General features: G+C 40.2%; 2 protein-coding genes and 1 long non-coding RNA gene across 5 annotated transcripts in view; 2 read left to right on the plus strand and 1 right to left on the minus strand.

The window, feature by feature from the left end:
- LOC121891677 (NLR family CARD domain-containing protein 3-like) overlaps nt 1–19354 on the plus strand; it is a 408525-nt gene that overhangs the window by 57834 nt on the left and 331337 nt on the right. The window lies entirely within an intron of this gene.
- mlpha (melanophilin a) lies at nt 2479–18875 on the plus strand. 2 transcript variants are annotated; one of them, XM_042404261.1, is made up of 15 exons: nt 2479–2513; nt 3486–3599; nt 5283–5504; nt 8429–8541; nt 8741–8785; nt 8955–9013; nt 9094–9183; nt 10423–10525; nt 10655–10848; nt 11422–11502; nt 11679–11912; nt 14940–15101; nt 15648–15704; nt 16526–16571; nt 16836–18875. In XM_042404261.1, exons 2-15 carry the CDS (start codon nt 3490–3492, stop codon nt 16877–16879), a joined length of 1560 nt encoding a protein of 519 aa, XP_042260195.1. In that variant the 5' UTR covers nt 2479–2513; nt 3486–3489; the 3' UTR covers nt 16880–18875. The 2 variants fall into 2 exon arrangements, with proteins under 2 accessions (XP_042260195.1, XP_042260196.1); XM_042404262.1 differs by having other exon boundaries at nt 10426–10525.
- On the minus strand, nt 3496–10720 carry LOC121891766. The gene is made up of 3 exons (XR_006094145.1): nt 10638–10720; nt 3960–4206; nt 3496–3570 (listed from the first exon to the last, which is right to left on the minus strand). It is a non-coding gene; the product is annotated as an uncharacterized LOC121891766 (long non-coding RNA).

Here is a 19354-nt window from a genome sequence, read left to right on the forward strand (position 1 = left end):
GTGTGTTAGTTGTGTTAGTTGTGAGTTAGTTGTGTGTTAGTTGTGTGTTAGTTGTGTTAGTTGTGTTAGTTGTGTGTTAGTTGTGTTAGTTGTGTTAGTTGTGTGTTAGTTGTGTTAGTTGTGTGTTAGTTGTGTTAGTTGAGTTAGTTGTGTGTTAGTTGTGTTAGTTGTGTGTTAGTTGTGTTAGTTGTGTGTTAGTTGTGTGTTAGTTGTGTTAGTTGTGTGTTAGTTGTGTGTTAGTTGTGTTAGTTGTGTGTTAGTTGTGTTAGTTGTGTGTTAGTTGTGTTAGTTGAGTTAGTTGTGTGTTAGTTGTGTTAGTTGTGTGTTAGTTGTGTTAGTTGTGTGTTAGTTGTGTTAGTTGTGTGTTAGTTGTGTTAGTTGAGTTAGTTGTGTGTTAGTTGTGTTAGTTGTGTTAGTTGTGTGTTAGTTGTGTTAGTTGTGAGTTAGTTGTGAGTTAGTTGTGTGTTAGTTGTGTTAGTTGTGAGTTAGTTGTGTGTTAGTTGTGTTAGTTGTGTGTTAGTTGTGTGTTAGTTGTGTTAGTTGTGTGTTAGTTGTGAGTTAGTTGTGTGTTAGTTGTGTGTTAGTTGTGTTAGTTGTGTTAGTTGTGTGTTAGTTGTGTTAGTTGTGTGTTAGTTGTGTGTTAGTTGTGTTAGTTGTGTGTTAGTTGTGTTAGTTGTGTGTTAGTTGTGTGTTAGTTGTGTTAGTTGTGTGTTAGTTGTGTTAGTTGTGTTAGTTGAGTTAGTTGTGTGTTAGTTGTGTTAGTTGTGTGTTAGTTGTGTTAGTTGAGTTAGTTGTGTGTTAGTTGTGTTAGTTGTGTTAGTTGTGTGTTAGTTGTGTTAGTTGTGAGTTAGTTGTGAGTTAGTTGTGTGTTAGTTGTGTTAGTTGTGAGTTAGTTGTGTGTTAGTTGTGTTAGTTGTGTGTTAGTTGTGTGTTAGTTGTGTTAGTTGTGTGTTAGTTGTGTGTTAGTTGTGTGTTAGTTGTGTTAGTTGTGTTAGTTGTGTGTTAGTTGTGTTAGTTGTGTGTTAGTTGTGTGTTAGTTGTGAGTTAGTTGTGTTAGTTGTGTGTTAGTTGTGTGTTAGTTGTGTTAGTTGTGTATTAGTTGTGTTAGTTGTGAGTTAGTTGTGAGTTAGTTGTGTGTTAGTTGTGTTAGTTGTGTGTTAGTTGTGTTAGTTGTGAGTTAGTTGTGAGTTAGTTGTGTGTTAGTTGTGTGTTAGTTGTGTTAGTTGTGTGTTAGTTGTGTATTAGTTGTGTTAGTTGTGTATTAGTTGTGTTAGTTGTGAGTTAGTTGTGAGTTAGTTGTGTGTTAGTTGTGTGTTAGTTGTGTGTTAGTTGTGTTAGTTGTGAGTTAGTTGTGAGTTAGTTGTGTGTTAGTTGTGTGTTAGTTGTGTTAGTTGTGTGTTAGTTGTGTATTAGTTGTGTTAGTTGTGAGTTAGTTGTGAGTTAGTTGTGTGTTAGTTGTGTGTTAGTTGTGTTAGTTGTGTGTTAGTTGTGTATTAGTTGTGTTAGTTGTGTGTTAGTTGTGTGTTAGTTGTGTTAGTTGTGAGTTAGTTGTGAGTTAGTTGTGTGTTAGTTGTGTGTTAGTTGTGTGTTAGTTGTGTTAGTTGTGTGTTAGTTGTGTATTAGTTGTGTTAGTTGTGTGTTAGTTGTGTATTAGTTGTGTTAGTTGTGTGTTAGTTGTGAGTTAGTTGTGTGTTAGTTGTGTGTTAGTTGTGTATTAGTTGTGTTAGTTGTGTGTTAGTTGTGTATTAGTTGTGTTAGTTGTGTGTTAGTTGTGAGTTAGTTGTGTGTTAGTTGTGTGTTAGTTGTGAGTTAGTTGTGTGTTAGTTGTGTTGTGTGTGTGTGTGTGTGCGTCTGTGTGTGTGTGTGTGTGTGCGTCTGTGTCTCTGTGTGTGTGTGTGTGTGTGTGTGTGTGTGTGTGTCTCTCTCTGTGTTTGTGTGTGTGTGTGTGTGTGTGTCTGTGTTTGTGTGTGTGTGTGTGTGTGCGTCTGTGTGTGTGTGTATCTGTGTTTTTGTGTGTGTGTGTGTCTCTCTCTGTGTTTGTGTGTGTGTGTGTGTGTGTGTGTGTGTGTATCTGTTTGTGTGTGTGTGCCTCTGTGCGTCTGTGTGTGTGTTTGTGTGTGTATCTGTGTTTGTGTGTGCGTGTGTCTGTGTGTGTGTGCGTCTGTGTGTGTTTGTGTGTGTTTGTGTGTGTGTGTGTGTGTCTCTATGTGTGTGTGTGTTTGTGTGTGTGTGTGTGTGTGTGTGTCTGTGTGTGTGTGTGTGTGCCTCTATGTGCGTCTGTGTGTGTGTTTGTGTGTGTGTGTGTGTGTGTGTGTGTGTGTGTGTGTGTGTGTGTCTCTGTGTGTGTGTGTGTGCCTCTATGTGCGTCTGTGTCTCTGTGTGTGTGTGTGTGTATTTGTTTGTGTGTGTGTGTGTGTGTGTGTCAGCAGGATGTGGTCATGTGATTGATCATGTGATCAGCTGATGCTCTGAGCTGCAGTCAGTCAGTGGATCAGCAGCAGCACAAACAGACGGTGAGTTTAATCTCATTTATTACATTTTAATGACTTCACTGTAAACTGCTTTAATCCAATCAGACGCTTCGTTACTGAGCTGCTGGGACTCATTATGACTTATTGATCAGTGATTATTGATTTTATATTATGTTATAGAACTGTTTAGTTTGTGAAACATCAAATTTAATGTAAAAGTTTTAAAAGTTTCTGACAAACTGTGATGACTGAATGATTATTAGTTTAATGAGTGTAAACGCTTTCATTCTTCTTCTGCTGCTTAAATAAACTGTCAACAGATTTCACCTGAAGAAGAAACTTGTTTGTCAGTTTTTAGTTTTTATTTAAAAGACGTCTGCAGATATAAAGTTTGACTGTTAGATACAGAAGTTTAATAAAGGTTTTATTGCATATAGAAGTTAAAGTTGGCGATACTGCAGCAGAGCAGGGCGTGTCTACTCACCGCTTCACAAACTCTTCTTCATTTCTTTTTACAAGAGAAATCAAATCAGCTGATTGGAGAAACTGATCATATCTACAATCTGTGGATCAATTAAGTTAATGATCATGTTTATTATTGGATTCACGTCCTGTAGAATCTCCGCAGTGTCACAGCAGAGCACAATGTTTCATATCGAGTCTTAAACAGACTAAATTCAATTAAAGTTTCTCTTTATGAACGTTTTTATAAAGTATAAAGTTCTGTGGTCGAGTATGATGTCAGCTAACCAGGTTATGACATCATGATGTCACCGATTACATCACAAACACGGTCAAAGTAAACAGGTGACCGGCTGTGGCCACCGGGGGCGCCGTTTACATGTTTCTCTTATTGTTTAATTTAACCCTTTAACCACTGGAACACCTGGAGGCTGATGAGCATGTTTTAGCCTTTACAGGAACATATGAAGCGCTGACAGCAGAACATGTGACGTAAATCAGCTGATCGCAGCTTTAATGTGTTTTATTTATTTATTTATTTATTTATTTCAGCGTCATGGAGCGAAAACTGGATCTGTCTCGTCTGACGGACGAGGAGGCGAAACACGTGTGGGAGGTGATTCAACGGGACTTCAACCTGAGGAAGAAAGAGGAAGAGCGACTCGGGTACAAAACAAACAACCATCAGTAACATGTAGACGGGGGGGTGGACAAAATAACAGGAACACTTTGTTGAGTTTCTGATATTTTGTCCAAATAAAGTAACAGATGTTCACACATATATACACAATAATAATATACATAATGTCTGTTTATATCAGTTATTAGACAAATATCTAAAATATGAAATCAAACACTTTATGATTATGTCTAATAATAATAATAATAATAATAATAATAATACTAATAAGGTTACATGTATTTATAATTTTTACACAAAAAGATGAAAAATCAAGGTTTTGTTGAAGTCCAGCTGAGTTTTCCTGACTTGAATCAGTAGAAGCAGTTCGGTCGTCCTGTCCTCACCTGCGCAGGTGTCCCTCTGTGGGAGTCTGGGTGTTTTGAACCCTGAGTGCAGTCTGTCAGGCTGTCAGCGGCGTGACCGTGAGCGTGTGAATCGACCCGTTCATGTGAAGTTCGGAGGAATGCGAGCGTGAAAGCCGTCGTTGTTGCAGTCGATCACGACTCAGTCACACGGCGGAGCGTCGGGAAGCTGCCACAAAGACGCTCTGTGTGACTCAAACTCCCATCAGCCCCGGGGGCCTGATGTTTCCTTCACATGAAGAAGAAAACACAGAATGCAGCTTCTGTCTTCAGTCTGAAGCAGATTATAATCTGATCACAGATAATCAGATTATCTCAGAGCAGCTGATTTCCGTCTCACATCAGTCTGAAGGAGAAACTCTGACAGATGATAGTTGATCATTATTGATCAATAAATATACAAGCAATGATTCTGTCGTCAGATTAAACACATGAAACTGCAGTAAAAGTAGAGTTTCAGTCCGTCGTCGACTGCTCAGTGTAGTTTCAGATAAAAACTGGTCAAACTGGACTCAATTTAATAGAAAGTTTTTAATTTAAAACCTTTATTTTAATGTTTTTTTATATATATGTTCAACTTTTGTCCAGCTCAACAGGATCTGTTAGTTTCCTTCCTGGACAGATTCATAAAAAAACAGGAAACAGATTCATTTTGGTAAACAAAAAACATTCTGAACTCAAACAATTTCACATTTAATAACCGTAAACTAGAACATATTTAATAGATTATTACAGAAATATAAACAACAGCAAATCAAATCTGATCTCACAGACTCACAAAACTCTGGAAAACAACAAGTTCAAATCCGGAAACAGGAAGTTCTAAAGTTAAAATATGTGTTGACAAAAACCTTTGACTCCATAAGACACAACGACTGATCTGCTCTAAAGCCGATCAATCAGTTGATTTCTTCTGTGCTGTAAAGTCATAAAGTAGATTCATATATTTTGGTTTCTCAGGGTTTGGTTCTTTGTCTTTAATTTGTTTCTTCGACCTTCTGCCATCAGCTGTGACTGTAAAATCTTCACCTCGGTTAGTTCAGTTTCCTCTGACTGTTTTTGTGCCATAAAGCAATATAAATAATAAATATAATAATATGTAGTAAATATAAATAATATAAATATGGTGTTTTTGTTAGAGTTTGGTCTGTTCACCATCTGTCATCAGCAGAAACTCTGAAACCTTTACGTCTCATTTTGTGCCACAAAAACATTTTTTTTTTTTTTAGATCTGCTCTGGTGTTTGTAGGTCAGGAGGCGGCTGGACGCCCTCTGACCTCTAACGTCTTCTCTCCTGTTTTCCAGCGATCTGAAGACAAAGATTGAGAAGGAGGACACGAAGCGAGAGCTGCTGGGCTCTCAGAGCAAAACGTCCGACTCGCTGTGCATCCGCTGCCTGCAGCCCTTCAAGTTCCTGGTCAACAGCAAGCGTCAGTGTCTGGACTGCCGCATGTTCACCTGCAAGTCCTGCAGCCGCTACAACAAGAAGGAGCACGGCTGGGTGTGTGACAACTGCCGCATGACCAGGTGAGACAACTGACACACGACCAGGTGAGACAACTGACACATAACCAGGTGAGACAACTGACACATGACCAGGTGAGACAACTGACCCACGACCAGGTGAGACAACTGACACATGACCAGGTGAGACAACTGACACACGACCAGGTGAGACAACTGACACATGACCAGGTGAGACAACTGACACACGACCAGGTGAGACAACTGACACACGACCAGGTGAGACAACTGACACACGACCAGGTGAGACAACTGACACACGACCAGGTGAGACCACTGACACACGACCAGGTGAGACCACTGACACACGACCAGGTGAGACAACTGACACACGACCAAGTGAGACAACTGACCCACGACCAGGTGAGACAACTGACACACGACCAGGTGAGACCACTGACACACGACCAGGTGAGACAACTGACCCACGACCAGGTGAGACAACTGACACACGACCAGGTGAGACCACTGACACACGACCAGGTGAGACAACTGACACACGACCAGGTGAGACAACTGCCACATGACCAGGTGAGACAACTGACACACGACCAGGTGAAACAACTGACACACGACAAGGTGAGACAACTGACACACGACCAGGTGAGAGAACTGACCCACGACCAGGTGAGACAACTGACACACGACCAGGTGAGACAACTGACACATGACCAGGTGAGACAATGACACATGACCAGGTGAGACCACTGACACACGACCAGGTGAGACCACTGACACATGACCAGGTGAGACAATGACACATGACCAGGTGAGACCACTGACACGCGACCAGGTGAGACAACTGACACACGACCAGGTGAGACAACTGACACGCGACCAGGTGAGACCACTGACACACGACCAGGTGAGACAACTGACACACGACCAGGTGAGACAACTGACACACGACCAAGTGAGAGAACTGACCCACGACCAAGTGAGACAACTGACACACGACCAGGTGAGACCACTGACACGCGACCAGGTGAGACAACTGACACATGACCAGGTGAGACAACTGACACACGACCAGGTGAGACCACTGACACATGACCAGGTGAGACAACTGACACATGACCAGGTGAGACCACTGACACGCGACCAGGTGAGACAACTGACACACGACCAGGTGAGACAACTGACACGCGACCAGGTGAGACAACTGACACGCGAGCAGGTGAGACAACTGACCCACGACCAAGTGAGACAACTGACACACGACCAGGTGAGACAACTGACACACGACCAGGTGAGACAACTGACACATGACCAGGTGAGACCACTGACACGCGACCAGGTGAGAAAACTGACACACGACCAGGTGAGACCACTGACACGCGACCAGGTGAGAAAACTGACACACGACCAGGTGAGACAACTGACACACGACCAGGTGAGACAACTGACACATGACCAGGTGAGACCACTGACACACGACCAGGTGAGACAACTGACACATGACCAGGTGAGACCACTGACACGCGACCAGGTGAGAAAACTGACACACGACCAGGTGAGACAACTGACACACGACCAGGTGAGACAACTGACACGCGAGCAGGTGAGACAACTGACACACGACCAGGTGAGACAACTGACACACGACCAGGTGAGACAACTGACACACGACCAGGTGAGACCACTGACACACGACCAGGTGAGACAACTGACACACGACCAAGTGAGACAACTGACACACGACCAAGTGAGAGAACTGACACGCGAGCAGGTGAGACAACTGACACACGACCAGGTGAGACAACTGACACACGACCAGGTGAGACAACTGACACACGACCAAGTGAGAGAACTGACACGCGAGCAGGTGAGACAACTGACACACGACCAGGTGAGACAACTGACACGCGAGCAGGTGAGACAACTGACCCACGACCAAGTGAGACAACTGACACACGACCAAGTGAGAGAACTGACACGCGAGCAGGTGAGACAACTGACCCACGACCAAGTGAGACAACTGACACACGACCAAGTGAGAGAACTGACACGCGAGCAGGTGAGACAACTGACACACGACCAGGTGAGACAACTGACACATAACCAGGTGAGACAACTGACACACGACCAGGTGAGAGAACTGACACACGACCAGGTGAGACCACTGACACACGACCAGGTGAGACAACTGACACACGACCAGGTGAGAGAACTGACACATGACCAGGTGAGACAACTGACACGCGACCAGGTGAGACAACTGACACATGACCAGGTGAGACAGTAACAGGTAAGTTTGCTACAGGCAGAGGAGGCAGGGACCTTTTTTATCACAATGTTAGCTTGGAGCCTATGATCAAATTTAGCCTATGCTAAAGTATTAGCTTAGAGCCACACTATAATCTAATTAAATGTAAGCTAAATTGTTAGAAAGGAACCTACTTATCACTTATAGTATTTGCTTATGTGTTAGCAAAGAGTCAAATAAAATTAGATTACTGTCATTTAATATAATGTAGTTAGTGTTAGCTTGTTAGCTAGGAGCCTCTTATCATCTATAATACTGTACCCTAAAGTGGTTAGAGCCTGCTATGACTTAGCGTAGCATATGCTAAGATGTTAACATGACGGCTGCTAATGTTATGCTAAAGTAGAGTCCAATGTGACACTTAGCATATACTATGATGAGTCACGGTAGGCTCTAAGCTATCATCATATTTAGCCTATGTTAGCAAGCATATAAAGCAGTGTTGGCTTACACAAACTGCAGCCAAAACACAACAGTCATTTGGTGTATTTTGTGCTAAAGTGATAGCATGGAGTTATGCTAACATTTTAGTTTGAAGCCATATTCAGTTATATATTAGAATATCTGAGTTTGATTTTGTATGCTACATTGGACACTACTACAACTTGCTATAATGTATGCTAAATGTGTGTTAATATGTGTTGTGTGTGTGTTTTTGAAGGATTTTGAAGATCGGCACTGTGGGATGGTACCAGGACAACGTACGAAACCGCTTCAAACGCTTCGGCAGTGCCAAGGTGATGAGGTCACTGTACAAGAGGCTGAATGGAGACGGTGAGTCTGTGATGACATCACTGTTACCTGAGAGGTCTGGTGCAGCTGAGCTGTGTCGCAGAGTACACCTCTAGTCACATGGACGTACTCTGAGTGTTTTCAGAATGTTTTCTGAATGTTTCCTGAGCATAAACTGATAAGTCATCTGCTACATGCTACATGTTAGATGCTAATATAAATCCTTGTGCTTATTGGTCAGGTGGGCGTGATGACGACACCCAGAGTATGCCGGATGTCCGCAGCCGTGAGTCACTTTTATAGTTTGTATCTTTGGACATTTAGTGACGTAATAAGAAACTCATGTTTGAAACTCTTTAACTTTGTCAATATTTCATCTAAAAAACTTTAAGTAAGACATGAGACTAAAGTCTTTTAAACTCTTTTAAACTAAACTCTTTTATTTTGAACCGTAGATGTGTATAACGGTAACGAGGACGATCACGGAGAGACTGAAGCTCAGCGCTACAAAGTGGTAAAATAAAAATAAAACTTAAGGTCACCTGACTGAGAATCACACACCTGAAACCTGAGAAGTTTTTTTATTTTTTTCAGATGAGGAAGAGTAAACGTCTGCTGTCTGTTCATCCTATGGACTTCGACTCTGAGGAATATTTCCCTCATTCACGGCGACCATCCGTCCAGGTAACACACCTGAGTCAGTCCAGGTAACACACACCTGAGTCAGTGGAGGTAACACACACCTGAGTCAGTAGAGGTAACACACACCTGAGTCAGTCCAGGTAACACACACCTGAGTCAGTAGAGGTAACACACACCTGAGTCAGTCCAGGTAACACACACCTGAGTCAGTAGAGGTAACACACACCTGAGTCAGTAGAGGTAACACACACCTGAGTCAGTCCAGGTAACACACACCTGAGTCAGTAGAGGTAACACACACCTGAGTCAGTCCAGGTAACACACACCTGAGTCAGTAGAGGTAACACACACCTGAGTCAGTAGAGGTAACACACACCTGAGTCAGTAGAGGTAACACACACCTGAGTCAGTGGAGGTAACACACACCTGGGTCAGTGGAGGTAACACACACCTGAGTCAGTCCAGGTAACACACACCTGAGTCAGTAGAGGTAACACACCTGAGTCAGTAGAGGTAACACACACCTGAGTCAGTGGAGGTAACACACACCTGAGTCAGTGGAGGTAACACACACCTGAGTCAGTGGAGGTAACACACACCTGAGTCAGTGAAGGTAACACACACCTGAGTCAGTAGAGGTAACACACACCTGAGTCAGTGAAGGTAACACACACCTGAGTCAGTGCAGGTAACACACACCTGAGTCAGTGGAGGTAACACACCTGAGTCAGTGGAGGTAACACACACCTGAGTCAGTCCAGGTAACACACACCTGAGTCAGTCCAGGTAACACACACCTGAGTCAGTCCAGGTAACACACCTGAGTCAGTGGAGGTAACACACCTGAGTCAGTGCAGGTAACACACACCTGAGTCAGTGCAGGTAACACACACCTGAGTCAGTGCAGGTAACACACCTGAGTCAGTGGAGGTAACACACACCTGAGTCAGTGGAGGTAACACACCTGAGTCAGTAGAGGTAACACACACCTGAGTCAGTGGACGTAACACACACCTGAGTCAGTGCAGGTAACACACACCTGAGTCAGTGGACGTAACACACACCTGAGTCAGTGGAGGTAACACACACCTGAGTCAGTGGAGGTAACACACACCTGAGTCAGTAGAGGTAACACACCTGAGTCAGTGGAGGTAACACACACCTGAGTCAGTGGAGGTAACACACCTGAGTCAGTGCAGGTAACACACACCTGAGTCAGTGGAGGTAACACACACCTGAGTCAGGTAACAGGTGTGTTATGATGATATTTGATGTGTTCAGCAGCTTCAAGAGGATCGAGGTTTCAGGAACGATGTGGATTATGATCCTTACAACCGTCGTGCAAACCGCAGGCAGAGTCTGGACCGCTACGCCATGAGACCTGGTCAGTATATATGTACCTGTATATGTTTACCTGTATGTTATATACCTGTTTAAAAGGATATGGGTACAGCAGGATGGTTCTTACCTGTATATATATATTTACCTGTATTTACCTGTATCTGTGTTTCAGATGATTTGGGGGACAACAGGATGGTTCGGACTCGCTCTCTCTCTAAGATCAGCTCCTCGGTGGCTCGGCAGCAGTATGTCGACACCTCTGACGAGGACGAGTACCAGAGATACCCCCCCATGTACCAACAGCCCCCCCACCGCCGCCGCAACAGCAGAGCCTCCTCCCAGGAGAACCTTGGTCAAGCCCCGCCCGTAAGACCACCGGCCAATCACCACCGACTGTCTGTCTGATTATTTTCCTGTTCTCAAACGCAGCGTGACTCAGCTGAAACACAAACACATTAGAAACTGGATTTACCAATTAAATAGTTTTATTTTTCTCCGATGATTAAAGTATTTAAGTAGAAAATTATTGCAAAGAAAACTGGAAACTTTTTATCATTGAAACGGGGAAATTGTAGCCACACAACTGGAAACATTAACTGGAATGTTTCTTGTGTATTTTAAAAAAAGACATTTAGTCATGTAATTATTCTGTTATGATCTAAATTCAGATTCAGAGGCTTTTTCACACTGTCAGGATATAATTCTGTCTGGGAAACATTAGATCCTGTCCTTTATTTATGTTTTTTTGTCTAAAAATAACACCGATGACATGACCTCAGTGATGTCACTGGCAGCTATGACCTCAAGAGCAACATTTCAGATCTGGATCTTTAAGACGCTCCACAGTGACTCAGTGTCTCCATAAAGTAAACAAGCCTCCAGTTTGTAACACAGCTTATCTGTTTGTATCACTCTTCTTCTTTGGTTTGAACATCGCAGATAAACGAGCTGAACAAACGCATGTTTGCTATTGAGAGTCTGCTGAGCCGCCTGGAGGAGAAGATGACACCTGGTGACGAGGTGAGACCAGGGCTATCAGCTCCATAAGAATCTCTTCTTTAGTTAAAACAGACCATTCTGCTGCCTGTAGGTGGTAGTGCTGGTGGGGGGAAATGAGCCTCCAGAGGTGTAAAAAGAATGAATAAACGACTACAAAGTTGTTACAATAAGACGTGTGTTATTTTATCTCCCTGCAGGCATCGACTCCGTCCGGTCACAACGAGGAGGACAAGCTGAGGAGGAAGCTGAGCGAGCTGGCGGGGACCCTGAGCGATAAGGGCCTGTCGTCAGATGATGAGGCTGGGAAGAAGTCCTTCTCTGTGGGTAAAGGTTCAGCCGGCATCAGGGGCGGCCCGGCGATCAATCTGGACTCTCTGAGGGACAAAGAGCTGAGCTCGTCCAGCGACGAGATGCCCACAGAGGCTCAGAAGGTAGGACGGCTGGTCCGACTCGACTGACCTCTTTTATAGGATTCAAATTCAGGGCGGGAGCCTGGAAGTTTCTGAAACCACCACAGAAACAATGTTCCTGATAATTCAGACTCATATTGATGTCATGGAGAGCAAGATGGATCTAATATCTAGTTTTCATAAGTTTTTATCTTGTTGGATCAAGATTATTTAATATCTCTTTAAACGATGTTTAAAGACTCCTCTTGGGATGATGTCATAGGTTTCTGGCATCTTTTTAGCCTTTTTGGATGATTTTCTAAACTTCCAGGTTCTCGTTTGTCATGACTTCAGTCAACAATCGGTGCTTCCACAGCATGGCTCAGCATATCCCCGAAGAAAAGGTTCTATTCAGTAAAATGTTTCTGACCTGGATGATGTTTTCAGTTATAACATCATTATCTTTTTACATTTAGGCTTTTGTCTTTCTGAAGAGTTCCACTCCAAAATACCAACTTAATGGAAGCACATTGTGTTCACCATAGATTCTGAATTACAACAGCATATCAGATTATGAGAAAAGATTAAAAACTGCCACCGTAGATCTGCTTTACACACTCTCATTAAAAGAGTTCAAACATATTTGATGAGTTTGATACTGAAATAAAAACATTTCTACAGACTTGATCATCAGTCCTGAAATGGACGAAGGACATTCTGGAGATGGACTCTTCATGATTTGAACTCTTTGCTGTTTTCAGCGTTTCTGATACAAGTATTGATTGAACAGTAATTGGTGTGAGTGCATGACGCCTCCTCACTAACAGGCTGCCTCCTGTGTTAGTTAACAACCTGCAGAAATCTTTGTACATTTGTTTGTGTAAATGTGAAGGTCAGCAGCTACCTGCCTGGATTCAGACACCTGCAACCTTATAAATTAAACTCCACTTTTGTGGTGTTTATATGAGTTATGGAACATTTCAGCCTCCAGCTGTCAAACACAACATCTTCATGTTTCAACAAGTAAGAAAAATACAAATAAAAAGTCTTTAATATTTATGAATAATGTGGCTCGTGACTCCAAAGACCACCTTCGTCCTCGGAGTTTATTGACTTTTTTAAAACACTATTTAATTTAGTCTATGAACCAAAGCCATGTTTTTGAATCTTACAGAGCCTCTGAAGTCATAAAAATGTATCTTGTTTGTTATTATCTTGTTCATCAAGAAGGATTTAATATCTTGCTCACATAAGGTACTGTCTTGTTCTGGTAAGTTATTATCTGGTTTGAGCAGGATGGATCTAATATTGTAGTTTTAAGTTATCTTGCTTGGCAAGAAGGATTCAATTACTTGTTATTAGTTATTATCTTGTTCACGTAAGATATAATGTTTGCACAAAGTGGATCTAATATCTTGTTCCAATAAAACACAGCATGTAGAACTTGTGTGAACAAGATAAGAAGCAGAATCTTCTGGGATTTCGGAGGCTCTGTAGTATGAAACGTTTGAAAAGTACATAAGTGTCCACAGGGGGGCGCTGTGTTTGTGTGGTTGTCTGATACACATAATGCACCACTGCAGCGTCAGATGCATCTTTATTCTCTGGTTTTAGTGTTTTACAATTTCTTTGTGAAGTTGTATTTTTGCTCAGTGCTGATTGGTCGCAGTGTTGCCTGGAAACAGTTTATCTTTAAACTGTGAGCGTATTCCAGCTGAGAGAAGACAAAGTGCAGACTCGGTGATATTTGGGCGTTCAGGCCGGTAGCTGCTGCAGGATCAGATGGTGTTTTCCAGCTGCTAACATCTGTCCCTCTACATGGCTTTCAGAGATCAACTGCAGCCGCCCTCTGTGACCTCACCACTGAGGTCCTGAGAACCATTAATGCCACAGAAAACGCAATGGTCGAGTACGGCCTCTCAGAGCCGACCGACAGATCCCACTTAGTAGGGACTGACGTAAAGCAAGCAGATGATGCTTTCAGGGAACTTGAGGAAAATGTAAGCTTCAAACATGAACTGCACGCTTCGTTTCCCCCCTAACCTCCTTTTGTCTGAAGGCGACTAAGGCGAACCCTCCCGCCTCGTCTGAAGCATGACAGAAATGTCTGGACTGGCTTTAAACCTCCCAGCTGCTGTGTCTGTCAGAAACAGGGCTGATATCTGGGAAACATGCTCATCCATACTGGTTTAATTGGGACCCTGGCAGAGAAATGTTAAAGTTAAAAAAGGGTTCAAGAGTTTAGTTTGTCATTTTGATTTTAGAGTTAAGGCCTTTTTTTAAATCCTGGTTCAAAGAGAATTTAAAGTCCATAAAAATGAGAAAATATCTCGAACTTCATCGATCTGTTTCTGATAAGAAAATAATCTCATAATATGGAAATCTCTCACTCCAAATACAAGACATCAAAAAATGATTGGTACTATGAGAAAACTATCATGTAAATATGAGAAAATATTCTCCTAATGATGAAAAATAATCTTGTAATTGTGAGTAAATGATCTCATATTTATTAGATTCATATTTCATGTGAAAAATATCTCGTAATTATAAAAACGTATCCTGTAATTGTGAGGAAACTATTTCATAATAGCAAGAAAATCATATAATTACGACATTTATCTCCTAACAAGAAATAGATCTTATAATACATAAGATCATAAGAAAAGTGCCAAACGAACAGACTGTAAACATAAGAAAAATATCTTGTAATTAAAAGAAAATTATTGTACGTTTATCTAATAATAAAATAATCTCAAAAATCTGAGAAAAATGTCTCATAATTACAAAATCTTTGTTTTGTTATTATCAAAATAAGGAGAAAAAAATCTCACAGTTACAAGTTCTTCATTTCATCATAACGAGAAAATGATCATGAAAAAAAAAAAGAAAAAAACTCAAAAGAATCTGCAGCTGTGTGATTTTAGTGGATTTTAGTGACATAAAGCGTCAGAGAACCAGTCAGAGTGTGTTCCAGATATCGTCCCTGTCTTCAGTCTAATCGGTGGTCTACAGGTGGCGTTGGCGCCCTTTGGTGTGACTCAGGTGTGTGTGCTGTTACCTGTGCAGGTGTACATCGCAGCCGGTCAGTCGTACGAACTGGAGTCAAAGCTGCGGCGACTCGAGCAGAGCGCCAAAAACCGCTTCGGAGGGACGACAGACTCGGAGCTGTCGGAGCTGGAGGACGTGGTGGCGCTGACTGCCGCCAGGGTGCAGAGCGCCGAGAGCGAGGTGGGTGGAGCCTCACAAATCCACCAATTACAATCCTCCAATGTCAAGTGGTTTGTTGGTGATTTTAGTGTGAGATTTACATCACAAGAAAGCAATCATGTAATTTAGAGAAATTAATTCGTTATTATTAGAAAATTACTTTGTAACTATGAGAAAATTCTCATACTTTAGTAAAAATACATCCTTGTAATTCTGAGAAAAACTTGTAATTATGACAAAGCATCTCATAACTATTAGAAAATGATCTTGTAACTATAAAATCCATATCCACAGGAAAACAATCCTGTTTTCAACTTGAGAAAATGATTTCAGTTTAATGTTTTCTCATGAGATACCCACAGTTACTGTCATTATGACACTCAGACACTCTCATGATTACATTCTGATATTTTTCCTTGTAATTATGACAGATTCAGATCTGAGATAATTATGTGATATTATTGATTTTCGGGGGATTTGTGACCTGTGGGAGGCGCTGCAGTGTATCTATAAAGATAAACTCAAATAAAACTACGTTTGAAGATAAAACAGTTTTTCTTTCTGCAGGTGTCTGATATCGAGAGTAAGATCGCTGCTCTGAGCGCCGCCGGATCAAAGAAAAAGGTCGGTTTGTATTTTAGAACGTTCGTAACACTGATGATGTATTTACTGTCAGAACGTCCACACAGTGATATCTGTCAGGGTTCATAAAACTCACTTTACCTTCTCTCCAGGAACTTAGGGTTTTAACAACCGGAGGAACAGATTACATTTAAAAAATGACACATAAATTACACAATAATTACACTTAAATTATATGTAAATTACACAATAATTACACTTAAATTATATGTAAATTACACAATAATTACACTTAAATTATATGTAAATTACACAATAATTACACTTACATTATATGTAAATTACACAATAATTACAATTAAATTATATGTAAATTACACAATAATTACACTTAAATTATATGTAAATTACACAATAATTACACAATAATAACACACAAGTGTGATTCTGATTCTGAGTTTTTAGTTACACTGGGCCTTATGTAAAAACATTTTTGTTACTTTCAGGTTTGTGTCAGATTCATCAAACCCTCTGAACTGCAGAAATGTGTTGTAATTTTACTTGTGAATTTAGTTTGTACAAAAAAAAAGAAACTTGTGAGTAAAGTAGTGAATTTTACAACTTAAAAAAATCTGTAGTGTGTTCCACTGAAGAAGGAAACAAGTTATTCTTACATGATTCTTTCATGTTTCCTGTTTAGTTTATTCTGGTTGCTGAGAATTTATACTGTAGTGGGAGGAGAAATTCAACATTTTTACATCCTGATCCTGATTAAAACAATATTATATTTCTTCAGTATTTTTTATGGTTGGAGTCACAAATAAACTGGAAGTTATTGGTTAAAATCTGCTCTGTTCCGACAGATTTATGGATCCCATCAGAGGAAAAAGTCAACACAAGACGTTTCCAGTAAGACCTGAAATATTTCAGTGTGTTTTAGGGTTCATTCATTCAAGTGTATTTAATGAATTTATGAAGTGACATTCAGTGGAAAAACACTTTTTTAAAGAATAATTTGCTGTTTGTATCTAAAAGATATTTCAAACAAATGATCATCACATCTAATGATTCAAACTTGAACTCTTCAACTTGTTTTTATCGTGTTTTCATTATTTACAAAGTGAATTTGTTATTCTGCTTTTTCATTTGACACGTTGTTGTTTTTCTTGTCAGAATCGGCCAACGGAGCTCAGTGGAAATCCAACAACATGTTCTGAACCCGCCAAGGTGAAAAACTCAAGAAATGATCTTGTTGTTGCTGAAATCAGCTTCCTGTTTGTTTGTTTTTCTGCTAAATCATCAGATTCAACAAAACTCCTCTTTGTTTGTTTGTTTAATCCTCTTTAAAGTTATAGAACTATAAACTGACATTTACAAAATAAAACAAGTAAAATTATGTTTTATTGCAACAGAAAAAAACAAAAACAACACATTCATTCAACGATTTGTAAAAGAAAATCACATTTTTAACTCATCTGTTTGAATCTTAGACTGATTTTGTGTTTAAAAAACAAGAAAATGTTTTAACTAAATGTGCCCAGAACATAATTTTAAAGAATTTTGAAAATGTATAGTTTATATTTCAGCCATACGTAGTTTATTACATCTTAAATGCAGCATCTGCCCCAAAAACGCTGAACTACAGATTCAAATCTTTATTTGTAACATAAACAATCACGCAGTGCAAATATTCAATACAAAGACCTTTTTAAAACAGAAATATTATAAAGATCAAATTATAAAATCAGTTTATACAATTCAGAATTTTAAAAAGTGAAAATTTCTAAAATAAAATATAAAAGATAAACACATCAAAGATTCAGATACAATTACAAGTAATTAAAGAAATACAATAAAACTAAAAAAAGCACAAAAAACACTAAAACAAACAAAAGTGAACTTAAACTGAAAACTAAATATATTAAATATTTTTTAAAATCTAGAGAAAATCCATAAATCTCAGCATGTTCAGAGATAAAAACATTATTTACTTCTGAGATGATTCACTGACATGAAACATGAAATAAAATGTTATAATTTAGGAATCACTGAGATTTCTGCTGTACTTGAATCTGAAAATAAAATAATGTTCCATTAAAACAAATAAACTGATGAAAAATGAATAAAATACGTTTAAATAAATAAAAAATAAGTTTTGCATCATTTTGATTTATTAAAGTCATAATCTTGAAGATTTGATTGGAATCGCTGAATGAGCCTGCTGATGACAGTGTTATGATTATTACAAACCGGGTGGCGACTTTCCCGCCACGGTTTCCAACCAGCGGAGTTGACGCAACCTCTGCTGCGCTGTGCCCCGCCCCTCGCCGCCACAAACCCCGCCCATCGCCACTCTAAACCCCGCCCATCGCTGCTCCAAATCCCGCCCCTCGCTGCTCTGAGCCCCGCCCCTCGCTGATCCAAACCCCGCCCCTCGCTGCTCTGAGCCCCGCCCCTCGCTGCTCCTCACATCAGAGAAGAGACAAAGCAGTGCGGCCATGAATGACAACTCACACTGAGCTGAAATGAAACAAGTGGACATAAATTAGGTAAATAACATAAATAACAGTTTGTGTTGTGTTTTGTTGTCATTTATGGTCACACTGTATCCTCCACTCGTGTTTCAGCGACGGCTCCTCGTGAGTGTGTGTTTGCATTAAAAGCTTCACAAGTAAAAAGCCAATGAGAGCAATTTATTAATGTTATCTGCACAAAAGAACAACACAACTGCAGTTACAACTTATCACCACACGGTGCCGCCAAAGAGAACAAAACAAAGATCTTTGAGATTATAACTTTAAAAAACAAATATATAAAACTTAATCATAAATAACTGAGTCATGAATGACTTAACGAAGATATTTACTCCTTCTAATGATTAATTTCTTTAATCCTGGCAGTATTGAGCCTCCATACATTTCAGCTGGTTATAAGAAATAACTGATCATTTGAACTGATGTGATCAATAAACTTTATTTGCTCCTGAAAAAAAAACCCCATTGTTTCCTATTTGCTGATAAATGTATTGATCGATCGACAGGTGTTTGATATTGATTATCAGTGTTACAATCAGATGATCTTTGTTTAGAAGATGACAATTGTTTTGATCCTTTGATTGATTACAGATTATAGATACTATTATTGATAAGAACGTGTTGTGTTGCTCTGTCTGTATCAGTGTTTGGCTTTCTGTTCAATAAACTATAGAACCAACTCTGTGATGAATTATTGATTATCGTAATGTATCACACAACCTTTCTGACAGATTAAAAACTAATCAATAATCTTAATCTGTAAATGTAGTGGAGCATAAGGAGTATAATACTCAAGTATCCATGCAGCTGTGTACTTCTACTCCAGACTCAGAGGAAACAGTTTGTTACTGGTTACAGATTAAGATTTTACACACAAAACATACGACCAACAGAGGAAATATGATGTATTATTATAGATTAAACTATCCAGCAGTACATGAAGCAGTTAACATGATGACCAGACGATACGGAAATGTAATAATACTTCTGCACTTTTTTGAATGTAAAATGGACTAAAAGTTCTTTATGTAGGAATCAGAAATAACTTCTCATTAGTGACGTCAGTGACCATTAAATGTTGGAGCTGTAGCTGAGGAGCAACATGCTGTGAAATATGTGCTTATTATGAAATAGAGGAATATAATATAACGTGTAATA

Source organism: Thunnus maccoyii, chromosome 24 (assembly GCF_910596095.1).
Source record: "Thunnus maccoyii chromosome 24, fThuMac1.1, whole genome shotgun sequence".
NCBI classification, from domain to species: domain Eukaryota; kingdom Metazoa; phylum Chordata; class Actinopteri; order Scombriformes; family Scombridae; genus Thunnus; species Thunnus maccoyii.